This window comes from Elephas maximus, chromosome 10, assembly GCF_024166365.1.
Source record: "Elephas maximus indicus isolate mEleMax1 chromosome 10, mEleMax1 primary haplotype, whole genome shotgun sequence".
NCBI lineage: Eukaryota > Metazoa > Chordata > Mammalia > Proboscidea > Elephantidae > Elephas > Elephas maximus.
Window position 1 is genome coordinate 47,932,222 of NC_064828.1, and position 14,271 is coordinate 47,946,492.

Genomic DNA, 14,271 nt, shown 5'->3' on the forward strand with positions numbered 1-14,271 from the left:
CAGCCTTCACAACTGCATGAGCCATTTTCTTGAGATGGTATTGCTCCTCTAGAGAACCCAGCCTAAGACTATATATATATATGAGATATACATACAATGCTTGCACACCGTTTTTTATACTTAATGTATCTTGGAAAACATTCTGTATTAGTAACTAAAGAACTTCCTCATGTTTTTAGTTTCATGACTACACAGAAGTCCATTTTATGGATGTGCAAGAATTTAATTAGCCCCCTACTTGGAGGATATTTAGGCTGTTTCCGCTCTTGCTATTAAACTCAGTGCTGCAGTGAATATCACTGAACACATGTCCACAATTGTCAGAAGTGGAGCTGTAAGTCAAAGGGCATGTGCACTTGTAACTTTGAAACAAACTACCAAATCGCTTTCATAGATTGCACCAACAATGTATAAGACTGCCTGTTTCCCTCATATCCTCTCAAACATATTCTATTATCAAACCTTATGTTCTTTGCTAATCTATATGTAAAAAATGGTGTCTCAGTGTAGTTTTTTGTTTTGTTTTGAGTTTTTAGTAAGTTATTTATTCTCTAGGAAATTTTCTTTCAAGTCTCTGATTATGTAAGGAGAAAGTCTCAGTTTAGTGTTCCTTTGCTGTAAACACTCTCTAACACTTGGTAATCACTATTTTTTTTCTTAAATTTTAGATATTTCGTTGTTGTTGCTGAGAATATACACAGCAAAACATGCACCAATTCAGAAGTTCAATTTAGTGACGTCGATTACATTTTTTGAGTTGTGTAACTATTCTTACCTTCCTTTTCTGAGTTGGTCCTCCTTCATTAACATAAACTCAGTGCACCCTAAGGTTTCCATCTAATCTTTGGGGTTGCTGTTGTCAGTTTGATCCCATAGAGACAGTTCTTAAGAGAGCATCATGCTCAACGCAGACCTTTTTTTTTTTTTACGAGTTAAGCTAAACTACTGTTCAGTTGTAAGATGATTTTAGGGGTTATTTTTGGTTTAAGATTTACAGGCAATTAAGTTAAAAGTTTTAAGGCAATAGTTTCAGGGGTTCATCCAGCCTCCATGGCTCCAGAAAGTCTGGACTCCATGAGAATTCAAAATTCTATTCTGCATTTTCTCCCCTTTGATTAGGCTTCTTCTACAGACTCTTTGGTCAAAATGTTCAGTAATGGTAGCCAGGCACCACCCAGTTCTTGTCTCAAGGCAATGGAGGTAGTTGTTCATGAAGGCAATTAGCCGCACATTCCATATTCTCCTCCTATTTCCTGACTGTCCTTTTTCCTCTGTTGCACTGAACACATTATTAATAAGCCCAATTAACTGGGATATCCCATGAAACCATAACCCTAAACCTCCAACCCAAGGAATTTAACCCCATGAGCTGTTTAGTTGTATATAAGCAGCTACTCTTTTTTTGTCACTGTTGTAAATATATTTATCACACAACTTTTGCCAATTCAACTTTTTACAGGTGTACAACTTATTGACAGTAATTACAATAATCAGTTGTGCAACCCTACCCTTAATCAATGTGATTTTCCATCACCGTTAACCCTCCTTTCTCCCTTCCTCCTGCCCCTGGTAACTCTAATAAACTTCAGTCTCTATACATTTGCCTTTTCTTGTCTTTTGCTGTAAGTGAGGTCATACAGTATTTGTCCTTTTGTGGTTGGCTTATTTCACTCAGCATAATGTCTTTGTGCTCCATTCATGCTGTATTATACGTATCAAGATTCCTTTCACCTACTATCTGAATGGTATTCCATTTTATGTATGTACCACAATTTGTTTCTCCATTCATCTGTTGATGGGAATTTAGGTTATTTCTGCTTTTGGGCTATTGTGAATAGTGCTGCAACGAACACTGGTGTACAAGTCTCTTTTTGAGTCTCTGCTTTCACGTCTTTTGGGCATATACCTAGGAATGGAATTACTGTATCATATGGTAGCTCTGGAAACCCTGGTGGTGTAGTGGTTAAGTGCTATGGCTGCTAAGCAAAGGGTTGGCAGTTTGAATCCGCCAGGCGCTCCTTGGAAACGCTATGGGGCAGTTCTACTCTGTCCTATAGGGTCGCTATGAGTTGGAATCAACTCGACTGCACTGAGTTTGGCTTTTTTTTTTTTTAAATGGTAGTTCTATTTTTAGTTTTTTGAAGAACCACCACACTGTTTTCCACAACAGCTGTTATCATTTTGTATTCCTAACAGCAACGCATAAGGATTCCAATTTCCCCACATCCTAGCCTACACCTGTTATCTGACATTTTAATTTTAGCCTTCCTAGTGTATGTGAGGAGCTCTGGTGGAGCTGTGGTTACGCCTTCGGCTACAAACCAAAAGGTTAGCAGTTCAAATTCACCAGCTACTCTTTGGAAACCCTAAAGGGCTGTTCTACTCTGTCCTATAGGGTTGCTATGAGTCGGAATCAACTTGATGACAATAGGTTTTTTTTTTTTTTTTGGTTAGTGGTTGCGAAGCGGCATCTCATCGTAGTTTTGATTTACATTTCCCTGATGACTAATGATGTTGAGCATCTTTTCATATGTTTATTATCCATTTATATATGTTTTTTGGAGACAGTCCCATTCAGAGCCTTTGCCCACTTTTTAAATGCGTTTTATGTCTTTTTATTGGAGCCCTGGTGGTGTAGTGCTTATGAACTTGGCTGCTAACCAAAAGGTTGTCAGTTTGAATCCACCAACCTTGGAAACCCTATGGGGGCAGTTCTACTCTCTCCTTATAGAGTCACTGTGAGTCAGGATCGACTTGATGGCAATGGGTTTGCTTATTGGTTTTGTTCTTATTATAGAATTGAGTAAGTTCTTTTTATATTACAAATTCCTTATCATATGCATGATTTGCAATTATTTTCTCCAATTCTGTGGACTGTCTTCCCACTTTGTTGATAGTATCCTTTGAAGCACAAACGTCTTTAATTTTGATGAAATTTAATTTATCTAATTTTTTTCCTTTGTTGCTTATGCTTATGGTGTCATATTCCAAGAATCCATTGCCAAATCCAAGTCATGAAGGTTTACTTCTATGTTTGTTCTAAGACTTTTATAGCTGTAGCTTACATTTAGGTTTTTGATACATTTTGACTTAATTTATGTATATTGTATGAAGTAAGGGTCTTCATTTTTTTCATGAAGCTATCCTGTTGTCCCAGCATGATGTACTGAAAACAAAGTTCTTTACCCAGTGAATAGTCTTGACACCCTTGTCAAAAATCACTTGACTACAATCATGGGTTTATTTCTGGACTCTTAATTCTATTTCATTAACTTTTATGTCTGTCCTTCCGCCAGTGCCACAGTGTCTTGATTACTGTTGCTTTGTATTAAGTTTTGAAATTCAGAAGTATGAGTCTTTCTTTTAAAAGATTATTTTGGCTGTTAGAGATCTCTTGCAATTCCATATGCATTTTAGAATCACCTTGTCAACTTCTAAAAAGTCAACTGGGATTCTGATATGGATTGCACTGAATTAGTAGATTAGTTTGGGGTATTGCTATCTCAACAATATTATGTGTTCTATTCCTTGATTTGCTGTCAAGGGACTCTCTCAGGAGCAAACCTCTTTTTTTGGTGCCAAACCCCTCTGGGGCAATCTAAGATTTGGGATGAGAGGCAAGGACTGTAGGAGGTTGAGGATCTGGAAACTAATTTTGCCAAAACGAAGCACGGCCCCAAAATCCCTGAAAAGCCTTTGTGTAGCCCTAAGGTATTCATATCTTAGTTGGAAGACCACTACTCTATAGGCCATAGCTGCAAGGAAAACCCAGATCTTCTAAATCTGTGAGTTTAGTGCTCACTGCCATTTTACTCTTTCATACGTTCCAACCACTATTATCTTTGTCAATGAGATGTGATGTGAAGCAGAAACAGTAGCAAACCCATTATTAAGTTGTCTCTCCTAAAATAACGCTTCTAAAATAAGGTAGAAAGAAGAAAGAAAAATAACTTTCTTCTCTAAAACAGAACTGAAATGATACTTGGTATAACTTAAAATCAATACCTCCCAACCAAGACCAGCTACAAAATCCTCATATGCTTGACTTCCTCCTCTATTAGTGAGAATGGAGTGTTTGTCTTCTTGTCCTTCAGCAACATAAAACACTGCAATCTTGTGTGTCTCTCGGCTGTAAAACAAAAGATTACATAATTCATTTATTCATTCATTTATCCATTCAATCATCTGGTAATTAAATAATAAGTACAATGTATGTGGCAATTAAAAGATGAAAAATACTTAGATTTTATAATCAATGGAGCGAGATGGACAAGTTACATAAATATAAGTCAAAAATTACAAAAGCTACAAAAATGACTTTGCAATAGAAGAAAGGCATGATTACTTCTGACTGGGGAGAGAGAAACTTAAAAAAGTTACTATCTGAGCTGGGTGAAGGTAGGTATCAGGAAGCACACATAGGTATGAATGTATAAAACATTTAAGAAGTCACCTGCTGTGAACTATAGTAAAAGGGACTGTGTTTCAGAACTAAGTAGATGTACACGAGTGAGTGACAAATGATCCACTCCTTTAAGATACTTAAAATATAGAAGAAGAAATACATGTACCAATATTATAGGACTATATGGAGTAACTGCTAAGTTCTTAGACATTTTACTTTTTAGTTCTTTCTGAAATTAAAGACAGTTCATAAAATCAAATTTCTTGTACGAAATTTGGCTTTCCAAGCTAATTAGGACACACTATATGTGACCTAGATTGATACAACAAACCATGGACTTACAAATACTACAACCAGAGTAATGTTTTCACTACTGTATCACACAAAAATCAAAACAAACACCAACAAACAAGAAAAAAGCAAACAAAAAAACTGAGATAAAAAAACTGAAACAAAAAATTTATTAGAAGGACTAACAATAGATTTGAATTGGGAGAAGAATCAGTGACTTTGAAGACTGGTCAACAGAAGTTACACAATCTGAAGAACAGAAGAAAAAAGAATGAAGAAAAATGAACAGAACCTAAGAGAAAATGAGACATCGTTAAGTGCACCAACATACGTATAATGGGAGAACTAGAGGAGAAAGAAAGAAGCATAAATAAATAAAAGAAATAATGGCTGTAAACTTTCCACATTTGATTTAAAACATTAATCAACACACCCAATAAGCTTATCTCACTCCAGGTACAATAAAAGTAAAATAAAGAGACCCACACCCAGACAGATCATAGTCAACTGTTAAAAGATGGAGACAGAGAAAATTTGGGAAGAAGTAAGAGAAAAATAATTGATCACGTACAAGGAAATCCTAATAAGATTAAAAGTTGACTTCTCGTAAGAAACAACGGAGGCCAGAAGCCAGTGTGATGACATATTCAAAATTCTTCCTAGACAACCAAGAATTCTATATTCAAAGAAACTGTTTTTTGAAAATGAAAGTGAAATAAAGAGATTGCAAGAAAAACAAAAAGAGAGCGAATGCATTGCTGGTAAAGATCATTAATAATGTTGTTGTCGTTAGGTGCCGTCAAGTTGGTTCCGACTCATGGTGACTCTATACACAACAGAACGAAACATTGCCCAGCTCTGCACCATCCTTAGAATTGTTACGTTTGAGCTCATTGTTGCATGTGATGTGAGGCTTCCTCTTTTCCACTGACCCTGTACTCTGCCAAGCATGATGTCCTTCTCTAGGGACTAATTCCTCCTGACAACATGTTCAAAGTATATAAGACGCAGTCTCACCATCCTTGCTTAGAAGGAGCATTCTGTTTGTACTTCTTCTAAGACAGATTTGTCCCGTCTTTTGGCAGTCCATGGTACATTCAACACTGTTTGCCAATACCACAATTCAAAGGCGTCAATTCTTCTTCAGTCTTCCTTATTCATTGTCCAGCTTTCACATGCATATGACGCGACTGAAAATACCACAGTCTGGTTCAGGCACACCTTAGTCTTCATGGTGACATCTTTGATCTTCAACACTTTGAAGAGGTCTTTTGCAGCAGATTTACCCACTGCAAGGCGTCTTTTCATTTCTTGACTGCTGCTTCCATGGCTGTTGACTGTGGATCCAAGTAAAATGAAATCCTTGACAACTTCAATCTTTTCTCCATTTATCATGATGTTGCTCATTGGTCCAACTGTGGTCTTTGATCTTCATTAGTAGATGCTTCAACTTCTTATCTCTTTCAGCAAGGAAGGTTGTGTCATCTGCATAACGCAGGTTGTTAATGAGTCTTCCTCTAATCCTGATGCCTCGTTCTTCTTCCTAAGGTCCAGCTTCTCTGATTATTTGCTCAGCATACAGACTGAATAGATATGGGGAAAGAGTACAACCCTGACGCACACCTTTCCTGACTTTAAACCAATCAGCATCCCCTTGTTCTGTCCAAACAACTGCTTCTTGATCTATGTAAAGGTTCCTCACGAGCACAATTAAGTGTTCTGGAATTCCCACTCTTCGCAATGTTGTTCATAATTTGTTATGATCCACACAGCTGAATGCCTTTGCATAGTCAATAAAACACAGGTAAGCATTCTCCTGGTATTCTCTGCTTTCAGCCATGATCCACCTGACGTCAGCAATGATATTCCTGGTTTCACATCCTCTTCTGAAACCAGCCTGAATTTCTGGCAGTTCCCTGTCGATACACTGCTGCAGCCGTTTTGAATGATCTTCAGCAAAATTTAGCTTGCGTGTGATATTAATGATATTGTGCTATAATTTCCACATTCGGCTGGATCACCTTTCTTGGGAACAGGCATAAATATGGATCTCTTCCAGTCAGTTGGCCAGGAAGCTGTCTTCCATATTTCTTGGCATAGACGAGTGAGCACCTCCAGTGCTGCATCTCTTTGTTGAAACATCTCAAGTGATACTCCATCAATTCCTGGAGCCTTGTTTTTTGCCAATGCCTTCAGAGCAGCTTGGACTTCTTTCTTCAGTACCATTGGTTCCTGATCATATGCTACCTCTTGAAGTGGTTGAACATCAACTAATTCTTTTTGGTATAATGACTCTGTGTATTCCTTCCATCTTCTTTTGATGTTTCCTGCATCGTTTAATATTTTTCTCACAGAATCCTTCACTATTGCAGCTCGAGGCTAAAATTTTTTCTTCAGTTCTTTCAGCTTGAGAAACGCCAAGTGTGTTCTTCCCATTTGGTTTTCCGTCTTCAGTGCTTTGCGCATGTCATCATAATATTTCACTTTGTCTTCTTGAGCCGCCTGTTGAAATCTGTTCAGTTCTTTTACTTCATCAATTCTTCCTTTTGCTTTAGCTGCTCGACGCTCAAGAGCAAGTTTCAGAGTCTCCTCTGCATTCCATCTTGGACTTTTCTTTCTTTCCTGTCTTTTCAGTGACCTCTTGCTTTCTTCATGGATGATGTCTTTGATGTCATTCCACAACTCATCTGGTCTTCAGTCACTAGTGTCCAGTGCATCAAATCTATTCTTGAGATGGTCTCTAAATTCAGGTGGGATATACTCAAGGTCATATTTTGGCTTTCGTAGACTTGCTCTGATTTTCTTCAGTTTCAGCTTGAACTTGCATATGAGCAATTGATGGTCTGTTACACAGTCGGCCCCTGGCCTCGTTCTGACTGATACTGAACTTTTCCATCATCTCTTTCCGCAGATGTGGTCAATATGATTTCTGTATTCGTATACCAGCAGGGTCACCTATGGAAGACAGGTTTCTACTGAGCTGACAGACTAAGACAGACTAGGAAGAAGGACCCGGCAGTCTACTTCTCAAAAGCATTACCCAGAGAAAACCTTATGAATAGCTGTGGAACACTGTCTGATATAGTGCTGGAAGATGAGCCCCCCAGATTGGAAGGCACTCAAAAGATGACTGAGGAAGAGCTGCCTCCTCAAAGCAGAGCTGACCTTAATGATGCGGATGGAGTAAAGCCTTCAGGACCTTCATTTGCTGATGTGGCATGACTCAAAATGAGAAGAAACAGCTGCAAATATCCATTAATAATCAGAACCTGGAATGTACGAAGTATGAATCTAGGAAGACTGGAAATCGTCAAAAATGAAATGGAATACATAAACATCGATATCCTAGGCATTAGTGAGCTGAAATGGACTGGTATTGGCCATTCTGAATCAGAGAATCAACCGTCTACTCTGCTGGGAATGGCAACTTGAAGAGAAATGGTGTTGCATTCACCGTCAAAAAAACCATTTCAAGATCTATCCTGAAGTACAACTCTGTCAGTGATAGGGTAATATCCATACGCCTACAAGGAAGACAAGTTAATACGACTATTATTCAAATTTATGCACCAACCACTAGGGCCAAAGATAAAGAAATAGAAGAGTTTTACCAGCTGCTGCAGTCTGAAATTGATCAAGCATGTAATCAAGATGCACTGATAATTACTGGTGATTATAATGCGAAAGTTGGGGACAAAGAAGGATCAGTAGTTGGAAAATGTGGCCTTGGTGATAGAAACATCGCGGAGATCGAATGATAGAATTTTGCAAGACCAATGACTTCTTCATTGCAGATACCCTCTTTCACCAACATAAATGGCAACTATACACATGGACCTCGCCAGGTGGAACACAAAGAAGATGACTAATAGGTAGTTACAAAACAGTATAATTGCATATTTCTTTTTGTCAACTGACTTAAAAAGGAACTGCATAAAAGAATACTTATGTATTTGTACTGTTGGGCCTATGACAATATAGAAAGGCAATATATTTGACAATAAAGGCACAAAAGAGGCAAGTGGGAACAAAGCTATATTACCCATTGCTGTCGAGTTGATTCTGATTCACAGCAACCCTATAGGAGAGAGTGGAACTGTCCCATAGAGTTTCCAAGGAGTGGCTGGTGGATTCGAACTGCCAACCTTTTGTTTAGCAGCCGAACTCTTAACCGCTACACCACCAGGGCTCCAGAGCTATATTAGGGTAAGGAAATGATACCAGATGATAACTCAAATCTATAGGAAGGCATTAAATACACCAGAAAAGGTAAACAAGGTTACTATAACAAACTCTAAAAATATACATGTTCTGCTGTCTTCTCTCAGCTTCATTAAAAGACATAAGATTATATAAAGTAATTATTATATATAATAAACTGTAACATAAAAATGCATTGTTGGGCTAAAACACATTTAAATGTAATATATCTATAAATGATGGCAAAAAAAAGGGAGAAAAAGAATGGAGCTATATAGGAGTACAGTTTCTATATTTCACTGGAACTAAGTCAGTGTAAATCTATACCAGATTCTAGTAAATTATGATATACGTTTAAGCCCTAGGAACACCACAAGAAGATAACTCAAAAACATGAAAAACTCATTAAAGGCTGAAATATCACATTAAGAAATACACTATGAAAACAAAATCAATAAACAAGGTACAGAGAAACAAAAAGACATGAGATCTATAAAACACAGATAGCAAAATGGCAGATGTAACTCTTACCTTATCAGTAATTACTTTAAATGTAAATCGACTAAACTCTCCAATCAAAAGACAGAGTTTTGCATGATGACATACCAAAAAAATCCAATCATATGCTGTCTACCTGAGACATACTTTAGATTCAAAGACACAAATAAAGTCGAAATTAAGGATGGAAAAATTAAGGATGGAAAGACACCACGCAAACAGTAACCAAGACAGCTGAAGTGGCTATACTAATATCAAACAAAATGGACTTAAAAACAAAATGTTATTAGAAATAAATAAGAATATTCATCATTAGAAAAGAGTCCATTTACCAGGATGATAGGAAAATTACAAACATATATGCATCTAATAACAGAGCACCAAAATACATGAAGCATAAACTGACAGAAGTGAAGTTGGACATAGACAATTCCACAATACTACCTGCAGACATCAATGCCCCACTGTCAATAATGGACAAAACTACTAGGCAGATCAACAAGGAAATGGAAGACTTAAACAACACTATAAACTAACCTAACAGACATCTGTAGAACGCTGCACCAACAATAACAGGATATACATTCTTCACAGGAACACATGGAACAACCTCCAGGATAGACCATATGCTAGACCATGAAACAAACCTTGATAAATTTAAAAGGACTGAAATCATCATACAAAGTATATTTTCTGGCCACAATGGAATGAAATTAGGTATCAATAATGAAGAAATATGGGAAACTCACAAATATATGCAAATTAAACAACATACTGCTATATAACCAATGGGTCAAAAAGAAATCAAAAGAAAATATATTGAGATGAATGAAAATGAAGACACTATACACCAAAACCTGTAGAAGCTACATCAGTGCTTAGGGGAAATTTTTACCTATAAATGCCTATATTAAAAATGAGGAGCGATCACAAATTAGTAATCTAAACTTTCACCTTAAGACAATGAAAAAGAAGTACACCTAAATCCAAAGCAAACAGAAGGAAGAAAATAATAGAGAGAAAATTAGAGAAACAGAACAGAGAAAATCCGTGAAACTAAAAGCTGGTTCTTTGAACAGATCAATTAACTTGCCACTTTTAAGAAGACTGACCAAGAAAAAGCGAGCAGACTCAAATTACTACAATCAGAAATGAAGTGGTATCACTATTGATTCTACAAAAAAAAAGAAAAAAATTATAAAGGAATACTGTGAATAACAGTATGCCAATAAATTATATAACTTAGATGAAATGGACAAAATCCTATAAAGACACAGGCTTCCAAAAATGACTCAAAAAGAAACAGACAATCTGAACAGATTGATAACAAGTAAAGAGACTGAATTAGTAATTAAAAAACTACCCAGAAAGAAAAGCCCAGGCGGCTTCACAGGTGAATCCCACCAAACATTTAAAGAAGAATTAATATCTTCACAAGTTCTTCCAAACGTAGAAGACGAGGACACACTGCCCAAGTCTTTCTATGAGGCCAAACCAGAAAAAACCAAACCCACTGCTGTCAACTTGATTTCAACTCAAAGCAATCCTATAGGACAGAGTAGAACTGCCCTGTAGGATTTCCAAGGAGCAGCTGGTAGATCTGAACTGCTGACCTTTTGGTTAGCAGCCTGAGCTCTTAACCATGGCAACACGAGGGCTCCAATGTATGTTTAAAAATGATTAGTTATCCTGAAGAATATGACTAATGTTCATTTCTGGAAGAAGCAGCCAAAAAGATTATACTCTGAAAACTAAAAAAAAATGTTAAAAGAAATTTTAAACAGATCTAAATAATTTGAAAAGATCCTATGTTCACAGGTTGTAAGACTTAATATTGATAAGATGGCAATATTCCCTAAATCGATTTAAGAATTTGACACAATGTCTACCAGCATTCCAGTTGACTTCTTTGCAGAAACTGACAAACTGATTTTAACATTCATAAGGAATCACAAGGGATCTAGAATAGCCAAAAAAATCTTGAAAAAGAAGAACAAAGTAGGAGGGCTCACATTTCTTCATTTCAAAATTTACTACAGAGCAAAAAAAATAAATAAAAACAGTGTAGTACTGGCAAAATGACAAACAGATAGGTCAATGAAACAGAACTGAGAGTCCAGAGGTAAACCCATGACTGTGGTGAATTAATTTCAACAAGGGTCGACAGACCGCCCAGTGGGCAAAGAATAGTACTGGGACAACTGGATGGCCATACACATAATAATGAATTTGGAACTTTACCTTACACTATATACAATAACTAACTAAAAATGAATTAAGTATTTAAATGTGAGAGCTAAAACTACAAAACACTTAGAATCATAGGGCCAAACCTCATGACCATGGATATGGCAATGGATTCTGAGAATGTGACATAAGCACAAGCCAAAAAAGTATGCTTCATCAAAATTAAAAACTGCTGTGGTCAGACACCACTGTCTTAGTTATCTAGGGCCGCTATTAACAGAAACACCACAAGTAGATGGCTTTAATAAAGAAATTTATTCTCTCACAGTTTAAGAGGCTAGAAGTCCAAATTCAGGGCACAATTCTAGGGGAAGGCTTTCTCTCCCTGATGGTTCTGGGGAAAGGTCCTTGTCATCAATCTTCTCCTGATCTAGCAGCTTCTCACAGTAGGGACCCTGGGTCCAAATGAAGGGCTTACTCCCTACTCCTTTTTCTTGGTGGTATGAGGTTTCCCTTCTCTCTGCTTGATTATCATTTTATATCTCAGAGACTGACTCAAGATACAACCTAATCCTGTAGATTAAGTCCTGCCTCATTAACATAATGCCTCTAATCTTGCCTTATTAACATCATAGAGGTTAGGGTTTACAGCACACAGGATAATCATAACAGATTACAAAATGGTAGACAACCACAGAACACTGGGAATCGTGGCCTAGACAAGTTGACACATATTTTGGCGGGGTCACAATTCAATCCCTGAAAGACACCATCATGGAAATGAAAAGAAAACCTATAGAACTGGAAAAAATATTTACAAATTATTTATCTAATGAGGGACTTGTATCTAGAAAATATGAAAAACTCATGTAAATCAATAATAAAAAGACAATGCAATTAAAAACGCACAAAAGATATGGATAGGAATTTCTCCCAAAAAAGATATAGAAATGCCCAATAAGCACATGAAAAGATGCTCAACATCATTAGTCACTAGGGAAATGCAAATCAATACCACAATGGTATACCACTTCATACACACCAGGATGGCTAGAATTAAAAAGTCAGATATTAACAAGTGTTGACAAGGATGTGGAGAAATTGAAACCTTCATACATTGCTGGTGGGTAAGTAAAGTGATGTCACAATGAAAAAGTAAGGCAGGTCCTCAAAAAGTTAAACATACAGTTAACATACTATCCAGCAATTCCATTCTAAGTATACTGTTGCTATTGTTGTTAGGTGCCGTCAAGCCAGTTCCGACTCATAGCGACCCTATGCACAACACAACGAAACACTGCCCGGTCCTGCGCCATCCTTACAATCGTTGTTATGCTTGAGCTCATTGTTGCAGCCACTGTGTCAATCCACCTCGTTGAGGGTCTTCCTCTTTTCCATTGACCCTGTACTCTGCCAAGCATGATGTCCTTCTCCAGGGACTGATCCCTCCTGACAACATGTCCAAAGTATGTAAGACGCAGTCTCGCCATCCTTGCCTCTAAGAAGCATTCTGGCCACACTTCTTCCAAGACAGATTTGTTCTTTTGGCAGCCCATGGTATGTTCAATATTCTTCGCCAACACCACAATTCAAAGGCATCAACTCTTCTTCGGTCTTCCTTATTCATTGTCCAGCTTTCACATGCATATGATGTGATTGAAAATACCATGGCTTGGGTCAGGCGCACCTTAGTCTTCAGGGTGACATCTTTGTTCTTCGACACTCTGAAGAGGTCTTTTGCAGTACATTTGCCCAATGCAATGCATCTATTGATTTCTTGACTGCTGCTTCCATGGCTGTTGATCGTCGATTGAAGTAAAATGAAATCCTTGACAACTTCAATCTTTTCTCCGTTTATCATGATATTGCTCATTGGTCCTGTTGTGAGGATTTTTGTTTTCTTTATGTTGAGGTGCAATCCATACTGAAGGCTGTGGTCTTTGATCTTCATTAGTAAGTGCTTCAAGTCCTCTTCACTTTCAGCAAGCAAGGTTGTGTCATCTGCATAATGCAGGTTGTTAATGAGTCTTCCTCCAATCCTGATGCCCCATTCTTCTTCATATAGTCCAACTTCTCAGATTATTTGTTTAGCATACAGATTAAATAGGTATGGTGAAAGAACACAACTCTGATACACACCTTTCCTGACTTTAAACCAATCAGTATCCCCTTGCTCTGTCCAAACAACTGCTTCTTGATCTATGTAAAGGTTCTCAGGAGCACAATAAAGTGTTCTGCAATTCCCATTCTTTGCAAAGTTATCCATAATTTGTTAGGATCCACGCAGTCAATTGCCTGTGCACAGTCAATAAAACACAGGTAAACATCCTTCTGGTATTCTCTGCTTTCAGCCAGGCTCCATCTGACATCAGCAATGATATTGCTGGTTCCACGTCCTCTTCTGAATCCAGCCTGAATTTCTGGCAGTTCCCTGTTGATATACTGCCACAGCCATTTTTGAATGCTCTTCAGCAAAATTTTGCTTGCATGTGGTATTAATGATATTGTTCTATAATTTCCACATTCGGTTGGCTCACCTTTCTTGGGAATAGGCATAAATATGGATCTCTTCCAGTCAGTTGGCCAGGAAGCTGTCTTCCATATTTCTTGGACTAGACGAGTGAGCACCTCCAGCGCTGCATCACTTTGTTAAAACATCTCAATTGATATTCTTTCAATTACTGGTGCCT

At 37.5% G+C, this 14,271-nt stretch overlaps 1 protein-coding gene across 8 annotated transcripts in view; it reads right to left on the reverse strand.

Moving 5' to 3' along the window:
- RALGAPA1 (Ral GTPase activating protein catalytic subunit alpha 1) overlaps positions 1-14,271 on the reverse strand; it is a 259,309-nt gene that overhangs the window by 48,013 nt on the left and 197,025 nt on the right. For all 8 annotated transcript variants that reach the window (XM_049899503.1, XM_049899496.1, XM_049899501.1 and 5 more), the window contains one exon: positions 4,006-4,129. In XM_049899503.1, the coding sequence (XP_049755460.1) occupies positions 4,006-4,129 (124 nt within the window). The remainder of the gene's footprint in view (positions 1-4,005; positions 4,130-14,271) is intronic.